Consider the following 21,397-nt stretch of genomic DNA (forward strand, 5'->3'; position numbering starts at 1 on the left):
CGTCTTTTGAAGCAAACCAATCAGACACCCAATTTTCGACTTCTTCGTAGGAATCGAAGTCTTTCTCACCCAGTGCATGTTCCATTGATGAAAACAAATGGTAGTCAGAAGGGGCCAAGTCTGCTGAATATGAATATGGCGGGTGGGGTAGCAGCTCCCAGCCAAGTGTTTTGATTGTACCCTGAACCAGTTTTGCTTTCTGTGCAGGTGCATTGTCGTGTAAAAAAATTACTTTGTCATGTCTTCTGGCCCATTCTGGTCTTTTTTTTATCAATGCACAGTTCAAATTGATAATTTGTTGTTTGTAGCGATTAGTATTCACAGTTTCACCGGGTTTTAGAAGCTCATGATACACCACACCTTTCTGATCCCACCAAACGCAGAGCATTGTCTTCTTGCCGAATCGATCTGATTTTGCAGTCGATGTTGACGGTTGTCCCGGATTAACCCACGATTTTTTCTGTTTAGGATTCTTAAAATAAATCCATTTTTCATCGCCGGTAACAATTCAATGCAAAATTGATTTTCTTTCATGTCTTTCAAGCAAAATTTGACAAATGGTTTTTCGGTTTTCCATGTGTCTTTCATTCAATTCATGTGGCACCCATTTTCCACACTTTTGGATCTTTCCTGTAGCTTTCAAACGGTCAGAAATTGTTTTTTGTGCAACATTCAGCATTGCTGCCATTGTCTTCTGACTCAAAGTATCACCTTCATCCAATATTGCTTGCAATTCGGCGTCTTTGAACTTTTTTGGTGGTCTTCCATTCATTTCTTACATCAAAATCATTATTTCTGAACTGTTGAAACCATCTTTTGCATGTTGCTTCTGATAGAGCACGATCACCATATGCCTCTACAAGCATTCGATGTGACTCCGCAGCACACCTTCTTTCCTTTTTTTTTTTTTTTTTTTAAACGAAAACAAAAAATTAATATTTTCTGCAGATCATTACTTTCTGGTACAAAATTCGACATTGTTAACACAATGAAAACATATGATGTTGTTTGTTCCATGACTTGATGTATACTAAATATCTTTGACAAATGTCATACCAACCAAACAAAAAAAAATTAAGGCTCTTTCACAACAAATGTTCCCTATCGACACATTTGTATCTTAACGCTCATTTCGTACCGGTACGCCTGGTACTGTTATCAAACATCAACATTACCTAGCAATATGCTGTGCGTACACCCTTGCAGTTGTGTCTCAGCATTTCTGGCACCCATCTGGAAGAGACTTTTTGCCATTTTAAGTATCGAGATCAGTCCTCACTCTCACCACTGCCTCTACAGTCGTGTGTGCTGTACAGTGCTGCCATATCTGTTGCACATTCACGACGAGTGCTCACGTATTTTAAAACAAACTCCATGTTTCTATCTCTTTGCAGTCCTGAGAAAAATAATTGGAGGTGGCCTAACTAGAATGCACCTCGTGCAAAATACAGTGGACATTACATGTAGATCTATTCATATTGATTAACAGCAATTTCCTTTTACAAAATTATTAAGACTTTCGTGGCCACTTGTTGAGTCACTGCCTGTTGGCTTCTGTCTCGGGTTCTTCAGCCAATGTGTGTTGAAAGGTCTCTGTTGGATTCCTTTCATGTTAATTTCTTAAATCTGTTGTCATTTACGGCATAAATTCCTCTTCTAAATTTACTGTGGTATTTCTGACTATCTGGGAGGAGACTGAGCAGTGAAACGTGTTACTTTTACACATAAACAAGAACGATCTGTCACACTACTACACTTTAAAACACAGTTTATATGTAATTCATGTCACACAGTCTCATACGGAACCTACATCCGCTTTCTTCTATATACTGTATATGATAAGATACTGTCATCCCCTTCCCTTCTGTGAGAGAGGATGAATGAGCAAATGCATTTCTAGTTGCATGCTTGATGGTAGCAAAGAAGCCTGTCTGCTAGAGAACAGTAGGACCAATGTCAGAACAGGTAGCTACGCTTTCTAAAAGCAGAGAGGTTTCTACTCTTAGTGTGGTCCTGTCTGTCCCTTGTCACATTGGTATAGGAAGCTGCCTCTCCGGTCACTTCCGTTTGTATCTGTTAAACACGCTCAGTAGGGGCCCGGGTCAGTCTGTCCGCGGCGAGCGTCTGAAGTGGTAACATCTCCGGCTAAGCGCGTGTCTGCTAAGTCCGTAGGACAATGGATTTCTTAAGTTCAGCCTAACTGAAAATTTAATCACCTTTATTTCAGGTTTAGCTCTAAAATATCTAATGTTATCTTAAATTGCAACACAGTGTGATTCGGGTGTACAGCTCAGAATATCTTCTGGTAGTTGCTTTGTCACTACTTTGTGAGTAAAGTGGAACCACGTGTTGATCAGTAACTCTAACTAAGATCATCAATCTTAAATGCGAATGTGCGTGAGATTATAACGTCTCGTCTTGACAATATTTTTCAATATAGCAACTTTTCTTTATGTTCAACCCACGTGGGGTGTACTTTGTGAGATTAGTACCACATGCTTATACAATTGCTTGACCCATCACATTAATAGTAAGACGTTAGTAACCAGTTCGAGGTTTTTCTTTTGTAAATTGCTTTTCGATCTAATTTATTTTAATTATCAAAATTATTGTGGAGTTACACTCTTTGTGTAAACCAAGTTGACCACGTGAAGCATGTGGTATAATCATCAAAGTAGCCCTCAGCTATTCTTTTCGGGAGAATTTCACAGAGAGTTAGTATGAATTTAGTATGCCAGTGTGTGGTAATTACATGACGGACAGGATTGTGCTACGAACGTAACTTCTTTGGGTGAAAATTGAATCGGTTGGTTGTGGTTAATTTCCTCTTGCATATGTTTCAACATTCTTCGTGTGTTATTTTATGAATGCAGTGTTGTATGCAGTCTCCCAATCTTGGCTCCATATTTGATGTGTTCCGTAAGATTACAAACTCACATTTTCACAGTCCTAAATAAGGCACCAGCTTAGTTACGACTCACGTTTAATACACTCCTGGAAATTGAAATAAGAACACCGTGAATTCATTGTCCCAGGAAGGGGAAACTTTATTGACACATTCCTGGGGTCAGATACATCACATGATCACACTGACAGAACCACAGGCACATAGACACAGGCAACAGAGCATGCACAATGTCGGCACTAGTACAGTGTATATCCACCTTTCGCAGCAATGCAAGCTGCTATTCTCCCATGGAGACGATCGTAGAGATGCTGGATGTAGTCCTGTGGAACGGCTTGCCATGCCATTTCCACCTGGCGCCTCAGTTGGACCAGCGTTCGTGCCGGACGTGCAGACCGCGTGAGACGACGCTTCATCCAGTCCCAAACATGCTCAATGGGGGACAGATCCGGAGATCTTGCTGGCCAGGGTAGTTGACTTACACCTTCTAGAGCACGTTGGGTGGCACAGGATACATGCGGACGTGCATTGTCCTGTTGGAACAGCAAGTTCCCTTGCCGGTCTAGGAATGGTAGAACGATGGGTTCGATGACGGTTTGGATGTACCGTGCACTATTCAGTGTCCCCTCGACGATTACCAGTGGTGTACGGCCAGTGTAGGAGATCGCTCCCCACACCATGATGCCAGGTGTTGGCCCTGTGTGCCTCGGTCGTATGCAGTCCTGATTGTGGCGCTCACCTGCACGGCGCCAAACACGCATACGACCATCATTGGCACCAAGGCAGAAGCGACTCTCATCGCTGAAGACGACACGTCTCCATTCGTCCCTCCATTCACGCCTGTCGCGACACCACTGGAGGCGGGCTGCACGATGTTGGGGCGTGAGCGGAAGACGGCCTAACGGTGTGCGGGACCGTAGCCCAGCTTCATGGAGACGGTTGCGAATGGTCCTCGCCGATACCCCAGGAGCAACAGTGTCCCTAATTTGCTGGGAAGTGGCGGTGCGGTCCCCTACGGCACTGCGTAGGATCCTACGGTCTTGGCGTGCATCCGTGCGTCGCTGCGGTCCGGTCCCAGGTCGACGGGCACGTGCACCTTCCGCCGACCACTGGCGACAACATCGATGTACTGTGGAGACCTCACGCCCCACGTGTTGAGCGATTCGGCGGTACGTCCACCCGGCCTCCCGCATGCCCACTATACGCCCTCGCTCAAAGTCCATCAACTGTACATACGGTTCACGTCCACGCTGTCGCGGCATGCTACCAGTGTTAAAGACTGCGATGGAGCTCCGTATGCCACGGCAAACTGGCTGACACTGACGGCGGCGGTGCACAAATGCTGCGCAGCTAGCGCCATTCGACGGCCAACACCGCGGTTCCTGGTGTGTCCGCTGTGCCGTGCGTGTGATCATTGCTTGTACAGCCCTCTCGCAGTGTCCGGAGCAAGTATGGGGGGTCTGACACACCGGTGTCAATGTGTTCTTTTTTCCATTTCCAGGAGTGTATGCTCAAATTTCAATGATCAATGTTAAAATAAATTTCGAAATATAAACTGATTTATTTCTTGTTATTTAAATTCTCATATATATATATATATATCACCAGTTGTCGTATGACTATTAAAAGATTATAATTAATGTTAGTCTGGTTGGGAATTTGGTAAGCTAGACTGGATACCTGGTGAAACAGTTGCGCAGTAATGCAAGGTTAACTTCCCCAGACAGCTCACAGCTTTTAACCTGCTTTTATTGTCTATCAGCACCGCTTTCATAGCAAATTAAAGTAACAACGTTACATTGTTTGACGATTTTTCTGACAAGTCATCAGCACAAGTGGTTGTCATTGTCAAAGCTTCACTCTCCATTGCTCGTGGTGGACTGGAATCGCACTCATGGCCACAGATTGTATGTACCTAGTGAACTGACATCCAGAGACTTTACCCTGGTCATTACCACTGTGGTTCTCCTCTTGCTGCCTGCTACGGTTGTTCGGTGCAGCACAGGAATCCAGATTCTGTTCGCTTTGAGGCTTTCTTCTTTCTTGTTAAAGGTGTTGTCGTGTTTATGTATTTCTATAGCTTTCCGGAACTATCAGGTGTGATAGCTCTTCTCTGCAGCAAGAATATGAGTGTCAGAGAAATGTACTGTGTGCTCATTGTTACACATTGTGTTCTCTGCCATGGTGAATTTCTCCACCTGCCCCAACCTGCAATGCTGCTTATTTTTTGTGATCTTGGTGTTGATTGATTGTCCACTCATTCCAACATAGACTTTTCCATATGTACATGGTGTTCGGTGTATTTCCAACATTGCAAGTGGCTCCCTTTTCTCCTTTGCTGATCTGAAACACCCTTTAGTCTCTTTTTTTCGGTTTAAATTAGTCTTAATGCCATGTTTCCACAATGTACAGCTGATTCTGTTGCAACTCGGGGAATATATGGCAGACATCTCTCTTTCCAGTGTGTCACCTTGCTGAGGGTTTGGTCCTGTGATACTTATTATACAGGGTGATCAAAAAGTCAGTATAAATTTGAAAACTGAATAAATCACTGAATAATGTAGATAGAGAGGTACAAATTGACACACATGCTTGGAATGACATGGGGTTTTATTAGAAGCAAAAAAATACAAAAGTTAAAAAAATGTCCGACAGATGGTGCTTAATCTGATCAGAATAGCAATAATTAGCATAACAAAGTAAGACAAAGTGAAGATGATGTTCTTTACAGGAAATGCTGAATATGTCCATCATTCCTCAACAATAGCTGTAGTCGAGGAATAATGTTGTGAACAGCACTGTAAAGCATGTCCGGAGTTACGGTGAGGCATTGGCGTCAGATGTTGTCTTTCAGCATCCCTAGAGATGTTGGTCGATCACGATACACTTGCGACTTCAGGTATCCCCGAAGCCAATAGTCGCTCGGACTGAGGTCTGGGGACGTGGAAGGCCAAGCATGACGAAAGTGGCGGCTGAGCACATTATCACCACCAAACGACGTGCGCAAGAGATCTTTCACGGGTCTAGCAATACTTTGGGTTTTTTTTTTGGAGGGGGGGGGGGGGATCTAATAAAACCCCATGTCATTGTAAGCATGTGTGTCAATTTTTACCTCTCTATCTACATTATTCCGTGGTTTATTAAGTTTTCAAATTTATACTGACTTTTTGATCACCCGGTAGATTATTGGTGTAGTACCCATTGGTCCTCAGAACCATTTGTAGGTGTTGTCTCTCGCATCTGAAGTGCTGCAGTCCACATATTTGTCTTGCTCGTGTTAAGAGCGTGTTAATCGTGCCTCTTTTCAGGCTTGTGTGGTGATTTCACAGTCTGTGCAGTTATTGGTCCTTGTGTGCGGTTTTTGATACATACTGTGTCCCATATTTTTACCTACCCTCCTGAGCAGCACATCTAGAAAGGGGAGCTGTTTGCCCTTTTCTACCTCCGTGCTAAATTTGACGTTGGCATGGAGACTGTTCAGGTGTCTTAGGAAGCCTCTGAAATGTTCCTCATCCTGACTCGACACAATGAAGGCAATGTCAACATATCTGCACCATACCTTAAGTTTATGAGGTGCCAAGACCAGCACCTGTGCTTCGAAATGCTCCGTGAAGAAGGTGGCCACCACTGTATTCGTGGTGATGCCTTCCAGCTTTTCATAGATGTTGCCATTTTGCGTGAAGTAGCTTGTAGTGAGACATGCAGGAAAGAGCTTGGTAATTTGCTTTTCATTAATGAGGCTTTGTAAAATATGAGACCCCCTCAATATTTTAAGAGAGATTAACAAGCTACACTAATTAACAGAAGATTTACACAGTTATCTAATGACAAAGATTAACACGTTACCTTACATGACAATGACTAACTGACATAGTGTCGCTTGAAAACTTGTTCACACTGAGTGAAGCCAGATGTGTATTGCCTCTTTATATATGGGCGTAGTATAGAAAATACAAAACGGTGAAGTACAGGATCATTATATTTTAAATATTGAAATAAAAGATGTAATTGGACAGATAAAAAATCTACTCACCTTGTGGCTGCATGAGGAAAACGCACAAAAATTAAGGAAATCTGCAAGTTTTTGGAGCCAATGGGTCCTTCTCCTGGCAGAAGAATAGAAGGGGAAGGAAGAGGGTTGAAGGAAAAGTACTGGCAAGGTTTAAGAAATGTGGAGAGCTACAGAAAAGTCGCCCGGAATTGTGGGTCAAGGAATATTTACAGGATGCGATGAGGAGGAGAAACTTCCCTTTTCCTTCATTCATCTTCCTTCCCCTTCAGTACTTTTATCAGAAGCAGCAGTCAGTGACTCCGAAAGCTTGCACATCTCCTTAACTCTTATGTTTTTTGTCCTGTTGCCACTTGGTGAATAGATTTTTATGTAACCAATTATACTTGGAAAAACATAAAATGTACAGATATACAATAAATTGTTAAGTAAATTTAATTAAAAGCTGTATAATTAAAAATTTACAAAATAATAGTACTACATTGTAATACAGAAGTTTTAATGTGCACGGATTCTCAAAGTTTTCAAAGAATTTTTAAGAATGCGAAGTTCAGTATTTTGAGTAATTAAAAAACATGTTATTTTAGTGAAATGGTTAATATCCAACTTCAGAAAGAATTACATTTCAAGATTGAAACTCTGAAACACAAAAAAAAAATTAATGTAAATAACTTATGAAATATAAAGTTTTTGAGAAAAATGAATCATTTTTGGGTAGTGCAAAATGAGGGCTTTAAAATAAGCCGAGTCAATCCAGAAACAAACAGTTTTTAGTAGAATTGAATTTTGATGTGCACATTTTATTAATATTTCTATAAAGAAATTGTTTCCAAGTGAAATATTTGCACTATAGTGATCAGCAGATTATGAATAATGAGTTTTATTTAAATACTGCATCGATAAGAATTTAGTAACTACAGTATATGCAGTATTTGACCAGAAGTATCCGGACACCTGGTAGTGGGCACTGATGTGGATTTGTGTCCTGCCTCTGCCTTTATGACGGCTGGGACTTCGCAGGGGACACATTCAGTGAGGTGTCAGAACGTCTAAAGAGGAATGACAGCCCAGCCGAAACCAGTAGATCTAGTTATGGTGGACCACGAGTTATCCCAGCAAAGTTGACATTCTGAGTTATCACAGTGGTGGTCTGTCGAGTGCAGGTGGAGACTGGGAGGCCAGTCCATTTCTGAGATGTTACTCTCAACAAAGTATTGGCTCACAGATGCTGCATTAAAACAGAGTACATTATCATTCTGCTACATTCAGCCTTCATTTCTGTACTGTTCCTGTACTGAATTCAGTCCAGAATGCTGTAAAATGTGGTCGTATCCTTCTGCATATAGCATATTCTTAAGCGCAATAAGGGGACCACAGCCTAACTGCTAAAAATACCCACATACCGTAACACCGTATCCTCCGTACGTCACTGCTGTGACCTTCTGCAGGCATTTGCCAAACCCGGACCCTTCCATAACATTACTACAGAATACAGAGTGATTCCTCACTCCGAGTCACTTGTTTCCAGTCATCCACTCTCCAGTGCTGTCACTCTTTACACCATCTTCAGGGTCACTTAGCAGTGACTACAGAAATGTGTAGCTCGTGAGGAACTGCCTGACTATTATACCCCATTCTTTTTAACTCAGCACGCAGAGTCATTGTGGTAGCTGGACTGCTCATAGCACTTCAGAATTCACGAGTGGTTCCTTCTGCTGATTTAATGCAATGTTTCATAACCAGCTCTGCCTGCTCTATGGTTGTTCCTTCACATTTCCATTTCACAGTCATACCACCAACAGTTGACGTGGGTAGTGTTAGAAGGGTTGAAATATTCCTAATGCATTTATTACTCAGGCAACATCCAAGACTAGATTGTGTTCGAAATCACTGACAACACAGTACTACCCATCTCATATCACACTTTTGGGTCTCCCTCTCGTAACATTCTAGTGGCCAATTCATTGTTACATAGATGTGTCCAGATACTTCTGATCAGGTAGTGTGCATTAGATGTATCATCATCATCATCATCATCATCATTTAAGACTGATTATGCCTTTCAGCGTTCAGTCTGGAGCATAGCCCCCCTTATACAGTTCCTCCATGATCCCCTATTCAGTGCTAACATTGGTGCCTATTCTGATGTTAAACCTATTACTTCAAAATCATTCCTAACCGAATCGAGGTACCTTCTCCTCGGTCTGCCCCGACTCCTCCTACCCTCTACTGCTGAATCCATGAGTCTCTTGGGTAACCTTGCTTCTCCCATGCGTGTAACATGACCCCACCATCTAAGCCTGTTCGCCCTGACTGCTGCATCTATAGAGTTCATTCCCAGTTTCTCTTTGATTTCCTCATTGTGGACACCCTCCTGCCATTGTTCCCATCTACTAGTACCTGCAATCATCCTAGCTACTTTCATATCCGTAACCTCAACCTTGTTGATAAGGTAACCTGAATCCACCCAGCTTTCGCTCCCATACAACAAAGTTGGTCGAAAGATTGAACGGTGCACAGATAACTTAGTCTTGGTACTGACTTCCTTCTTGCAGAAGAGAGTAGATCGTAGCTGAGCGCTCACTGCATTAGCTTTGCTACACCTCGCTTCCAGTTCTTTCACTATGTTGCCATCCTGTGAGAATATGCATCTTAAGTACTTGAAACCGTCCACCTGTTCTAACTTTGTTCCTCCTATTTGGCACTCAATCCGTTTATATTTCTTTCCCACTGAAATTACTTTCGTTTTGGAGATGCTAATCTTCATACCATAGTCCTTACATTTCTGATCTAGCTCTGAAATATTACTTTGCAAACTTTCAATCGAATCTGCCATCACAACTAAGTCATCCCCATATGCGAGACTGCTTATTTTGTGTTCACATATCTTAATCTCACCCAGCCAGTCTATTGTTTTCAACATATGATCTATAAATAATATGAACAACAGTGGAGACAGGTTGCAGCCTTGTCTTACCCCTGAAACTACTCTGAACCATGAACTCAATTTACCGTCAACTCTAACTGCTGCCTGACTATCTAAGTAAAGACCTTTAATTGCTTGAAAAAGTTTGCCACCTATTCCATAATCTTGTAGAACAGACAATAACTTCCTCCTAGGAACCCGGTCATATGCCTTTTCTAGATCTATAAAGCATAGATACAATTCCCTGTTCCACTCATAACACTTCTCCATTATTTGCCGTAAGCTAAAGATCTGGTCCTGACAACCTCTAAGAGGCCTAAACCCACACTGATTTTCGTCCAATTGGTCCTCAACTAATTAGATGTATAATGGAAAGAAATATTATTTAATTAAGGATTGGAATTTTAGCATAGCATGCTATCTCTCTTGATGATGACATGAAAGTACGAGGGTTGACTGAAAAGTAATGCCTCCACCTTCGTAACTCTTCAACAGTTGGCAGCATTGGTAGGTACTGGCTTCTTTTGTAGCCGTTCTCTACAGCTCCAGTTAGCAGGAAGCCTTAGCATTGAACGGATGTGTTGTTACAGTTTAAAGTATGGAACCCTGCGCAGACGGTCACTCAGTGCGATTTAAGCAATGTGCAGTCATTGAATTCTTGACAGCAGAAGGTGTCACCCCAAAGGAGATTCATCAGAGAATGAAAGCAGTTTATGGTGATTGTGTTGATGTGAGTACTGTACGTCATTGGGTGAGTAAGTTTGAAGATGTTGAGGCGGGAACATGTGACCTGCCTGACAAACAGAGTTGGATGTTCTGTGACAGCAACCACAGAGTTTCACAAGCAAGATGTTGACAGATTGATTCAGGACGATCGTCGTATCACTCGCAGAGAAACTGCAAGCACAGTCGGCATTTCACAAGAATGTGTGGGTCACATTATTGGTTTGATTGGCTTTCGGAAGATCTGTGCACGGTGGGTATCCCAGATGCTGACTCCGGAAATGAAAGCACACAGACTTGAAATTTGCCAGGAACTCCTCTCACGTTACAAGAATGAAGGTGATGTCTTTCTCCATTCAATTGTGACAGGAGACGAAACTTGGATACACCATTACAACCTAGAGACGAAACATCAGTCTGTGGAATGTCGACACAAAGACTCACCCCAGAAAAAGAAATACCAGATACAGCCCTCAGCTGGAAAAATCATGGCCACAGTGTTCTGGGATGCAGATGGTGTTATCCATGTTGATTTCCTCGCTCATGGAACAACAGTAAATTCAGAGTGTTACATCACAATGCTGTGAACTCTGGAATGACAGCTAACAAGGGTCCGAAAGGAAAAGGGATTTTTCCCCCCCTCTCTGCAGCATCACAATGCCAAATCACACACTTCACATGCCACCACAACAGAACTTCAGACACCGATTCTCACTACCATACGGTCCAGATTGAGCACCGTCTGACTTCCATCTGTTCCCGATAATGAAAGACGATCTGCGGGGACATCATTATGCTTCTGATGATGATGAAGACGTTGAGAGAACAGTGTGACTGTGGTTGCGGAAATAGTGTGTCGACTCCTTCCGCGACAGCTTCAGTAAATGTGTTCATTGTTGGCAGAAATGTATCCAATTGACTGGCGATTATGTGGAAAAGTGAATATTGGTAATTAAAGATCACATTCTAAGGATTATTTCTGCATTTGATTTATTAAAAAATTCCCATCCAAACCCAATTAACAAAGGTGGAGGCATTACTTTATCATTCAACCCTCACTGAACAGAAAATCTTAAAATATACAGACGCAGGTGGGCTGATGCCGTGTTCCCTCTGGTGTGTGTGTGTGTGTGTGTGTGTGTGTGTGTGTGTGTGTTATTATTAACACTATGCCGTCCGGCTACACCACAGTGGTGTCGTGGGCATGGTATTGTGCAGTGGCCGGCAGCAGCACTTCAGTATCTTTTACTTTTTGTTGATGTTTTGTTTGGGTAACAATACGTTACATGCGTCAACAAGTTTTTCGTTTTTATAAGTACTTGTGCCCTTTCATCATGGCGGACGAAAGAGACAATAGGATTATTTACGATGAATGCGCAGACGTCTTTTCTGACGTTCCAGACGATTTTCCCGATTGGGAAGAAGACTTTGTATACCAAAAAATGAAAGTGAAGCAGAATCGTAGGAAGATAGTGAAATATGTCCAACAAGAATTTGGTGAATGCTACAGTTGCCAACTGATTCGGATGAATCAGACGAAGAAGACAGTGCACAGTGGTCAGACTTTGATTTACCGGGGGCCAATAATAAATTTGAAGGATCCTCGGGTCCAAACATATTTCCCAAAGGTACACAGAGCTTTGAGGATATCGTAGAATTATATATTGGGAACGATCTATTTGAATGTATTAGCAACAAAACCAACAAGTACTACAGTCAAAATTGCAACAGAAGGAAACTGGATTCAAAAAATGCCAAATTTGTCAACGTTACAGGACCCGAACTTAGAGCATTTGTGCGAAAATGTGCAGAAGAAAAGGCCTAAATTGTGTAAAGACAGGAGTTGGGTGCCGCATCGTGACAGTGCTCCGGCTCATCGCACCTTCTCCGTCATTGAATTTTTGACCAAATTCAAAATTCATGTGCTTCCACAACCACCAATTTTCCCTGATTTGGCCCCAGTGGACTTCTATCTGTTTCCTAAAATGAAATTTTCACTGAAAGGGAAGCAATTTACTCAATTGAAGACATCCAGGCAAATATGGGTATCGTCCTTAACACACTTCAGTAAAAAAGGTCCAGGAATGTTTCCAAAAGTGGAAACACCATTGGAGTCGGTGTGTTCAGTCAGAAGGGGACTATTTTGAAGGAGATGCATCAGAGTAGCATGTAAGTATCACCATTGTACAATCACAAGCCCATTCTTAAAACTTTCCAGTCACACCTTGTATGACGATTACCGAGCAGAACAGAAGACAATTTACATCTAGCAGCTATTAATACAAACTAGATTATGTATTCGTTTCTCCAGTAGCCGAGCCGAGGCGCAGCGATGTATAATTTGGACAACATACGTATATTGCTTTTGAAACACCCTGTATATTGTATATATGTGTTTATATACTGTATGTACATCTACATCTACATCCATTCTCTGCAAGCCACCTGACGGTGTGTGACGGTGTGTACCTTGAGTACCTCTATCGGTTCTCCCTTCTATTCCAGTCTCATATTGTTCGTGGAAAGGAGGATTGTCGGTATGCCTCTGTGTGGGCTCTAATCTCTGATTTTATCCTCACGGTCTCATCGCGAGATATACGTAGGAGGGAGCAATATACTGCTCGACTCCTCTGTGAAGGTATGTTCTCGAAACTTTAACAAAAGCCCGTACCGAGCTACTGAGCGTCTCTCTTGCAGTCTTCCACTGGAGTTTATCTATCATCTCCGTAACGCTTTCGCCATTACTAAATGATCCTGTAACGAAGCGCGGTGCACTCCGTTGGATCTTCTCTATCTCTTCTATCAACCCTATCTGGTACGGATCCCACACTGGTAAGCAGTATTCGAGCAGTGGGCGACGAAGTGTACTGTAACCTACTTCCTTTTGTTTTCGGATTGCATTTCCTTAGGATTCTTCCAATGAATCTCAGTCTGGCATCTGCTTTACCGACGATCAACTTTATATGATCATTCAATTTTAAATCACTCCTAATGCGTACTCCCAGATAATTTATGGAATTAACTGCTTCCAGTTGCTGACCTGCTATATTGTATCTAAATGATAAAGGATATTTCTTTCTACGTATTTGCAGCACATTACACTTTTCTACATTGAGATTGAATTGCCATTCCCTGCACCATGCGTCAATTCGCTGCAGATCCTCCTGCATTTCAGTACAATTTTCCATTGTTACAACCTCTTGATATACCACAGCATCATCCGCAAAAAGCCTCACTGAACTTCCGAGGTCATTTATGTATATTGTGAATAGCAACGGTCCTACGACACTCCCCTGCGGCACACCTGAAATTACTCTTACTTCGGAAGACTTCTCTCCATTGAGAATGACATGCTGCGTTCTGTTGTCTAGGAACTCTTCAATCCAATCACACAATTGGTCCGATATGTATCGAAAGTATGTAACCTCGTCCAATTGTTTATTAGAGTATCATGTAAAAAAATCTGAAAAAATGGAAATTTTTGATATAGTCTTTGGGCAAGAAAGGTGACACTGTCATCAGAACTGACCCTGCACTGCAGCAGAATATTTGTTACAGTTTCATTTAGGCAGCTGTCAAACTGCTTAGCAGCTATGACCTACTAAGTGTAACATTTGCAGGGCACTGCAGGAGAAGTGGGAGGTGCGACTGTGGCGACGGCAGAGTCTGGAGGTGCCTCAGACGCCGCAGAGTCCAGTCCGGAGGAGACCGGCGGGCCGGCTCCAGATACGGGTTCAACTGGGGCATCACAAGAGGAGGACTGTGAGGAAAAAGCCTCTGGAGAAGTAGGTTACGTGAGAACTTCGTGCCTCGATCCAGTACCGACGTGTGGCCAAGTTTGCGGCAAGCTGCTGCCGTGTGGCCAGCCCTGTAAGTATGAGGCGGCTCACCTCCACCACCACTGATGACTGTAACTTTAGACAAAATAGCTCTTTTATGGAGGCTTAGTGACATTCTTTTTCGTATCCAAAGACTTTGATTTGTAGACTTAATTTTCTGTTTTCTTGAGTCGAGACATCCAGTACTTTCAGAAATAACAATGTTTGTCAACCTAGACTGTTGTTTTCAAATAACTTCCGGGAATTCAGCCAGGTAACACTTTCAGCAACCGCCGATATTTCGGCGGGAGAACACCCCTCCATTTTCAAGGCAAACTGCAACGGACAGGCGGCGTACACACACATTTAAAACCTCGGTTCTCAGACGGAAGCAGGAAAGATAACACACACACTGAACACTAGTGCCACCATAGATGACCAAAGTCGGAGCTATCAGTAGTGAGACTATGAATTCGCAGGTGAGGTAGCATTGACTCTGTCCCTCTGTTTTTTGACAAGGGAGAGAGCCGGATTCCAAACAGAGTATAAACAAAAACCTCCATCCCTGTTAACGAGTTTGCTCACTAATTTAATCTCAACTGCCTCCCTAATAACACTGTCCCAATAGCTGGACGTACACGCCGATATCTCGGTGTTATATAATAACATGGGGTGACAAGTATCCAAGCAATGTTTGGGAATAGCAGATCTACTTGGCTGCTGTAATTGTGTGTGCCGTTTATGCTCAGTACATCGGTCCTCCACAGTCCTGATAGTTTGACCAATACATGCCATGCCGCAGCTACAAGGAATACGATATACACCCGCCTTACGCAGTCCAAGATCATCCTTAACGGAACTCAAAAGTGCTCTAATTTTTTATGGAGGTCGGAAAACACATTTCACATCATATTTCCGTAAAATACGACCGATTTTATTGGACGTGTTTCCTACGTAAGGCAAAAAGGCAGTAGACTTAGGTGTTGACTCAGAATTATCATCAATCACCCGATGTACAGTTGGTCGATAGCGCAACGCACGTTCAATCTGTCTATCACTATAACCATTTTGACGAAATGTAACTTCAAGATGGGACAGCTCAGCTGGCAAAGTCTCAGCGTCAGAAACGACATGTGCCCTGTGTACCAAGGTACGAAGTACCCCTTCACGCTGAGCCGGATGGTGACAACTATTAGCTTGTAAGTACAAGTCGGTGTGAGTACATTTCCTGTAGACTGCATGTCCCAATGATCCATCATCCTTCCTCCTAACCAACACGTCGAGAAAGGGAAGGCAACCATCCTCTTCCACCTCCATCGTAAACTGAATGTTCGGGTGGATCGAGTTCAGATGTTCTAGAAAGACATTCAAATTCTCCCTACCAAGAGACCAAACAACGAAGGTATTGTCAACGTATCTAAAGAAACAGGCGGGTTTCAAAGGCGCCGACTCCAATGCGTGCTCCTCGAAGTCTTCCGTAAACAAATTTGCGATCACAGGAGACAACGGACTACCCATCGCAACTCCACCTGTCTGCTCGTAATACTGGTCATTGAATAAAAAGTAAGTGGATGTCAACAACAGACTGTTATTAAATGCACTTACTCTGTCACAATTTCAGTGTGTTGTGCCATTGTCAATAACTGGCAGATCACTACGAAATGCATCACTGTGTGATCACTCCTTTTAAGAGCACAGTGTCCTGGTTTCAACCATACTTAACTGTTTCATGTGCATAATAGGACATGAGGACCAGAGCATATCACTCCCATATGTGACATTCTGTCATGTAAATGTTTATGGTGATACTATGCTAGTAACTTACTGAGTGTGAGCTCATTGGTGCTGCAGTAAGTAAGCATCTGTCCTACTTTCTGTAACACTTTCTTTGCACTGAAATCCATAACTTACCACAAATCCATAACTTACCACTTACTTTCATGTTTTTAAAGTGAGGCCTACAAGCCAAATTGCTCTAACACATAGTAACTTGATGTATAGCGTTCTTTGTTGGCCAGATTTTTCTGTTATTGTCACTTTCTGTACATGTACAAAATATTAATCACAAATAAGGAATGTATATACGTCAAGTTGTCATGTTTTAGTACAGCATGCTGTGTAGTCTCGACTGTAAAAAGATTGCGTAATGTGAAAAGTGATTAAAAACATTGGAAAAAGTGTTGCAGAAGTGAGGACACATGCTTGCTCACAACAGCAACAAATGGACCTACATTCAGTAAATCATCAGTGTAGTATTGCCATAAACATTTATGTGAAAGCACACCTTTTGTCCAGAACTGCATCACACATTTTCTGTTTGTACATAGTTATATGCCTCGCACCCAATGAAGACTTTGAGCACCACTGATGTTAGTGATAATCTCACTTATGATATTAGTAGGATAATACGTGTTTAAATAATTTGTGTGTCTTGATGCTTGGTGATGGGCACTAGAGGCTTGAAACACATTGCTAACCATTGTCATAAGTTCAGCCAACTTAAACATTGTGATAGGTTGCATGTGGCGTAAGTATATCCTTTATTATAATATAACTGCGGAAAAGTAATCTGCCAGTTCGGTTAGTGACTATCCTGATGTACAGTATTACAACTGTGTAACACATACAGTCATGACATTTGCTGGTGTGAGACAGCTGTTTTTGTTATAAGATTAATGTTCATGTATAATTATTTTTCTATTTAATTTACAAAATTGGTTATACTTTTTGCACTTCAAGAGTTACAAAAAGACAAGGGACCTGAATAATTGTAAAATTAATATAAACAGAGCTAAATTTCACAAATAAAATGTCATGAGCTACAATGCTTCCACGAAGACATACCCTTGAAATTTCATATAATTGCAGCTTATCCCAATGAAACAATACTATAAAAAGGAAAGTTGCTACTCACCATATATCAGAGATGTCACGGATAGGCACAAGACAGTGACAAAGCTTTCATCAAACACACACACACACACACACACACACACACACACACACACGCACGCACGCGCAACTTACATTCCATTCTGGATTTTCCATTGTTTGGTTTTATCCCAATGAAAGCAAGACAATACAAATTCAGTATTTCATCCATAAGAAACAAGTTTCTCCTGCAGGACATTCTTATCATTGGCACTTTCTGTAGCACACAACGGTTTTGCAGAGATTCAAAAAATTTGCTCATTGTTGCATTTATCTCTACTTTCCCATTTTTTAGCATTTATTGAATACAATTACCTCTTCATAAGAATATGACTATGTTTAAAAATTGTGACATTTATGGCCCTGGTGTAGCACCAGTCTCGGAATTGGTTTCTTTTGTTCCGAAAAACAGTTTTATTATTATTATTATTATTATTATTATTATTATTTTATCATCATGCCTGTGGTAGCTTTCTCTTCAGCTACAGTTACGGTGGCTTATTGGTATGTTAACTAATGTAGCTATACCAGTACTATTATAAACTTGAACTTTCTGATTGTTTAAATAGTGTGGGTATTGCATTCCATATCAGTTTTCTACTTTACAAATCTGTAAACTGGTTTGTGCCACAGTGTGGTGAACAAAACTTGAAATTATTGTGTAAATATATATCATATTTCTAAAATTCTTCATGTGTTCTGCTGTTTACTGTCTGTTTCTTGTTCTTAAAATGTTACTAGGAAATCTTAACTAAACAGTACTGTTTCATAACTCTTACAGTCCTTGGGACACCTATAGAATGACAAAAATTGGTCTGCGTTTCATTATTTATGCAACTTACTGCACCATGTATGCGCACTTTTGTACAAATCATTATAAATGATACTACAGTAGGACCTTGCTAATACGTCCTCTACGGACCAGATTGGAACCAAAAAACATTGGATTATCAGAGGAACACGTCTGTTGACCCGTAACATCACAAAACAGAACAGCACCACTTTAATGTCCAATTGGAAATGCTGTCTGAAATATCTTTCCATGTTAAAACAGTAAGAAAATGAAAAGAATACACTAACACACTAAAAAATCTCACAAAAGTCTAATGTACAATTTTATATAATCCATTATGGAGTCAAGGTAGCAGTTGTCGTTATACTGATTATCACTGCTAGCATTCACCCGCGATTCTTATACATAATATGTATAAGAATCGCGGTTGAATGCTAGCAGTGATAATCACTAATGTACAATAGCACATGTACCATAAAATACATCTGTATCTACGGAAACCAGATGGCATTTATAAGAGTTGAGGGGCATGAAAGGGAAGCAGTGGTTGGGAAGGGAGTGAGACAGGGTTGTAGCCTCTCCCCGATGTTATTCAATCTGTATGTTGAGCAAGCAGTAAAGGAAACAAAAGAAAAATTTGGAGTAGGTATTAAAATCCATGGAGAAGAAAAAAAACTTTGAGGTTCGCCGATGACATTGTAATTCTGTCAGACACAGCAAAGGGCTTGGAAGAGCATTTGAACTGAAATAACAGTGTCTTGCAAGAAGGATATAAGATGAACATATACAAAAGCAAAATGAGGCTAATGGAATGTAGTCGAATTAAGTCAGGTGATGCTGAGGGAGTTAGATTAGGAACTGAGACTCTTAAAATAGTACAGGAGTTTTGCTATTTGAGGATCAAAATAACTGATGATGGTCGAAGTAGAGAAGATATAAAATGTAGACTGGCAATGGCAAGGAAAGCGTTTCTGAAGAAGAGAAATTTGTTAACATCGAGTATAGATTTAAGTGTCAGGAAGTCGTTTCTGAATGTATTTGTATGGAGTGAAGCCATGTATGGAAGTGAAACAGGGACGATAACTAGTTTGGACAAGAAGAGAATAGAAGCTTTCGAAATGTGGTGCTACAGAAGAATGCTGAAGATTAGATGGGTAGATCACATAACTAATGAGGAGGTATTGAATAGAATTGGAGAGAAGAGGAGTTTGTGGCTTAACTTGACAAGAAGAAGGGACCGGTTGGGAGGACATGTTCTGAGGCATTAAGGGGTCACAAATTTAGCATTGGAGGGAAGCAAGGAGGTTAAAAATTCTAGAGGGAGACCAGGAGATGAATACACTAGGCAGATTCAGATGGATGTAAGTTGCAGTAAGTACTGGGAGATGCAGAAGCTTGCACAGGATAGGGTAGCATGGAGAGCTGCATCAAACCAGTCTCTGGACTGAAGACCACAACAGCAACAACAACATCTGTACAGTAATATATTGTTACTGGTACCTGAAGTTTAACATCTATACATACCTTTTTACAGTACTGCATTGACATGCAGCTGATTTGCACTAAATGGTTTAAAACATGAGAAAGCATGCGGTTAAAAAAAATTGTTCTGGTCTTAAGCAGGACAAAAAACGTGTGTTGCTTAACAGACAACAACTTTGCTTTTGCTACTATGCCCTGCCCTTTCTTAATCTGTGAAATTACTGTTGGAGTAGACCTAGAGCTTTGTTCAATATGCTGAAGGGCTACATCAAACACATTTTTAGCATCTGTATGTGATACGTGAGCCGTAGGTTCATTGCCATCATCTTGTTTCTGTTGTCATATGTTGCTAAATTTGCACTGCCCACTCTGAGATGTTAAGTCATTCATCTAAAAGTTAGCAAAGTTGTAATTCTTTTTTGTGTACCTGTTGACTCAACACTTTGACTGTGTCCTTCCCATTGTCACACACTATTGCCACATTATCAACTTCAGTTCTCGGCTAATGTGTAGTTCAGGGGAATGCTTTCTTTTTCTGGGTCTGCAGCACAGCCACACGAGTGTGCGGCTCCGTGCCACACGGGGCCGTGCCCGCCGTGTCCACTGGTGACGAGCGTCAAGTGCCGCTGTGGCAGCCTTGACAAGGAGCTGCCCTGCTGCGAGCTGACCACGCGCGCCGATGACGCCCGCTGCAGCCGCCGTTGCACCAAGGTTAGCTGCTCTGTACAAACAGAATTATGAGCACAGACAGTTCATCTGAGCCAGGAATCGAGAATATTGACAATTTGTGCCTGTTATTGCCATTGATACTGGTAAGCTATAGGTCCCGGGAATTCTGAGACCTTCAAGAATGTTTTAATTTTGAACTTCAATAAAAATGACAGTAGAAATGTTTTTCGCCGTAGAGCGAAGATGCTGAGTCGCGATAGGCACAATAAAAAGATTCACACAATCAAAGCTTTCGGCCATTAAGGCCTTTGTCGGCAGTACACTCACACTCATGCAAACGCAACTTGCACACACATCTGCAGTCTCAGAGAAAGACACTCAGTGTAATTTCAGCTCTCTGAGACTGCAGACATGTGTGCAAGTTGCATTGTGTGTGTGTGTGTGTGTGTGTGTGCTGCCAACAAAGGCCTTAATAGCCGAAAGCTTTGATTGTGTGTATCTTTTTACTGTGCCTATCGCGACTCAGCATCTCCGCTATATGGTGAGTAGCAACTTTCCTTCTCTGGTATTGTTACATTCCATCCTGGATTACCCATTGTTTGTTTTAGTAGAAATGTTTTTGTGTGATATAATTACAAATTAAACAATTTTCAGACTTTCTCCTTTATTTGTACTGTGAAACCTTACCTCTTGCCAAATTTCATTATTCTAAGCCAGTGAGAAGCACCTTATAGGTTTTGATGAGTAGTTCACGAATATGAAAACAGACATGCCAACTCTCCTGATTTAAGCAGGAGACTCCCGATTTTTCCTTCCTCCTCCTGATTTCCCGACCGTGAAGACCGATCTCCCAATTTTCAGAGCAGTTTCAGTACTGTCCTTAGTATTTGAAAATCCTACCCCTTCGATATATTTGTGGATGACAATGTATGGCTGCTACTTGTCTATGTTAACTTGGAAGATTCGTGCGGTGGCTGTTGGGAACGGCAGTAGGCGTAGCTCGAGCTTCGTATCTGCGAGAAAGTAAGGAACTTGTCGTTGGCAGCATTCGGAGACAAATGAATATCCTTCAACCAGTGCCAATTTCCTCCACTTCTGGTAGCATCAGTGCAATTGTAAAGTTATTGTGGACAAGGAGTAG

General features: G+C 41.7%; 1 protein-coding gene across 1 annotated transcript in view; it reads left to right on the forward strand.

Annotated features, from left to right (window-relative positions):
• LOC126212713 (protein shuttle craft) overlaps positions 1–21,397 on the forward strand; it is a 283,723-nt gene that overhangs the window by 137,548 nt on the left and 124,778 nt on the right. The window contains exons 11-12 of the mRNA XM_049940125.1: positions 14,184–14,433; positions 20,135–20,298. Of these exons, the coding sequence (XP_049796082.1) occupies positions 14,184–14,433; positions 20,135–20,298 (414 nt within the window). The remainder of the gene's footprint in view (positions 1–14,183; positions 14,434–20,134; positions 20,299–21,397) is intronic.

The sequence above is a fragment of the Schistocerca nitens genome, chromosome 11, assembly GCF_023898315.1.
Source record: "Schistocerca nitens isolate TAMUIC-IGC-003100 chromosome 11, iqSchNite1.1, whole genome shotgun sequence".
Lineage (NCBI taxonomy): Eukaryota > Metazoa > Arthropoda > Insecta > Orthoptera > Acrididae > Schistocerca > Schistocerca nitens.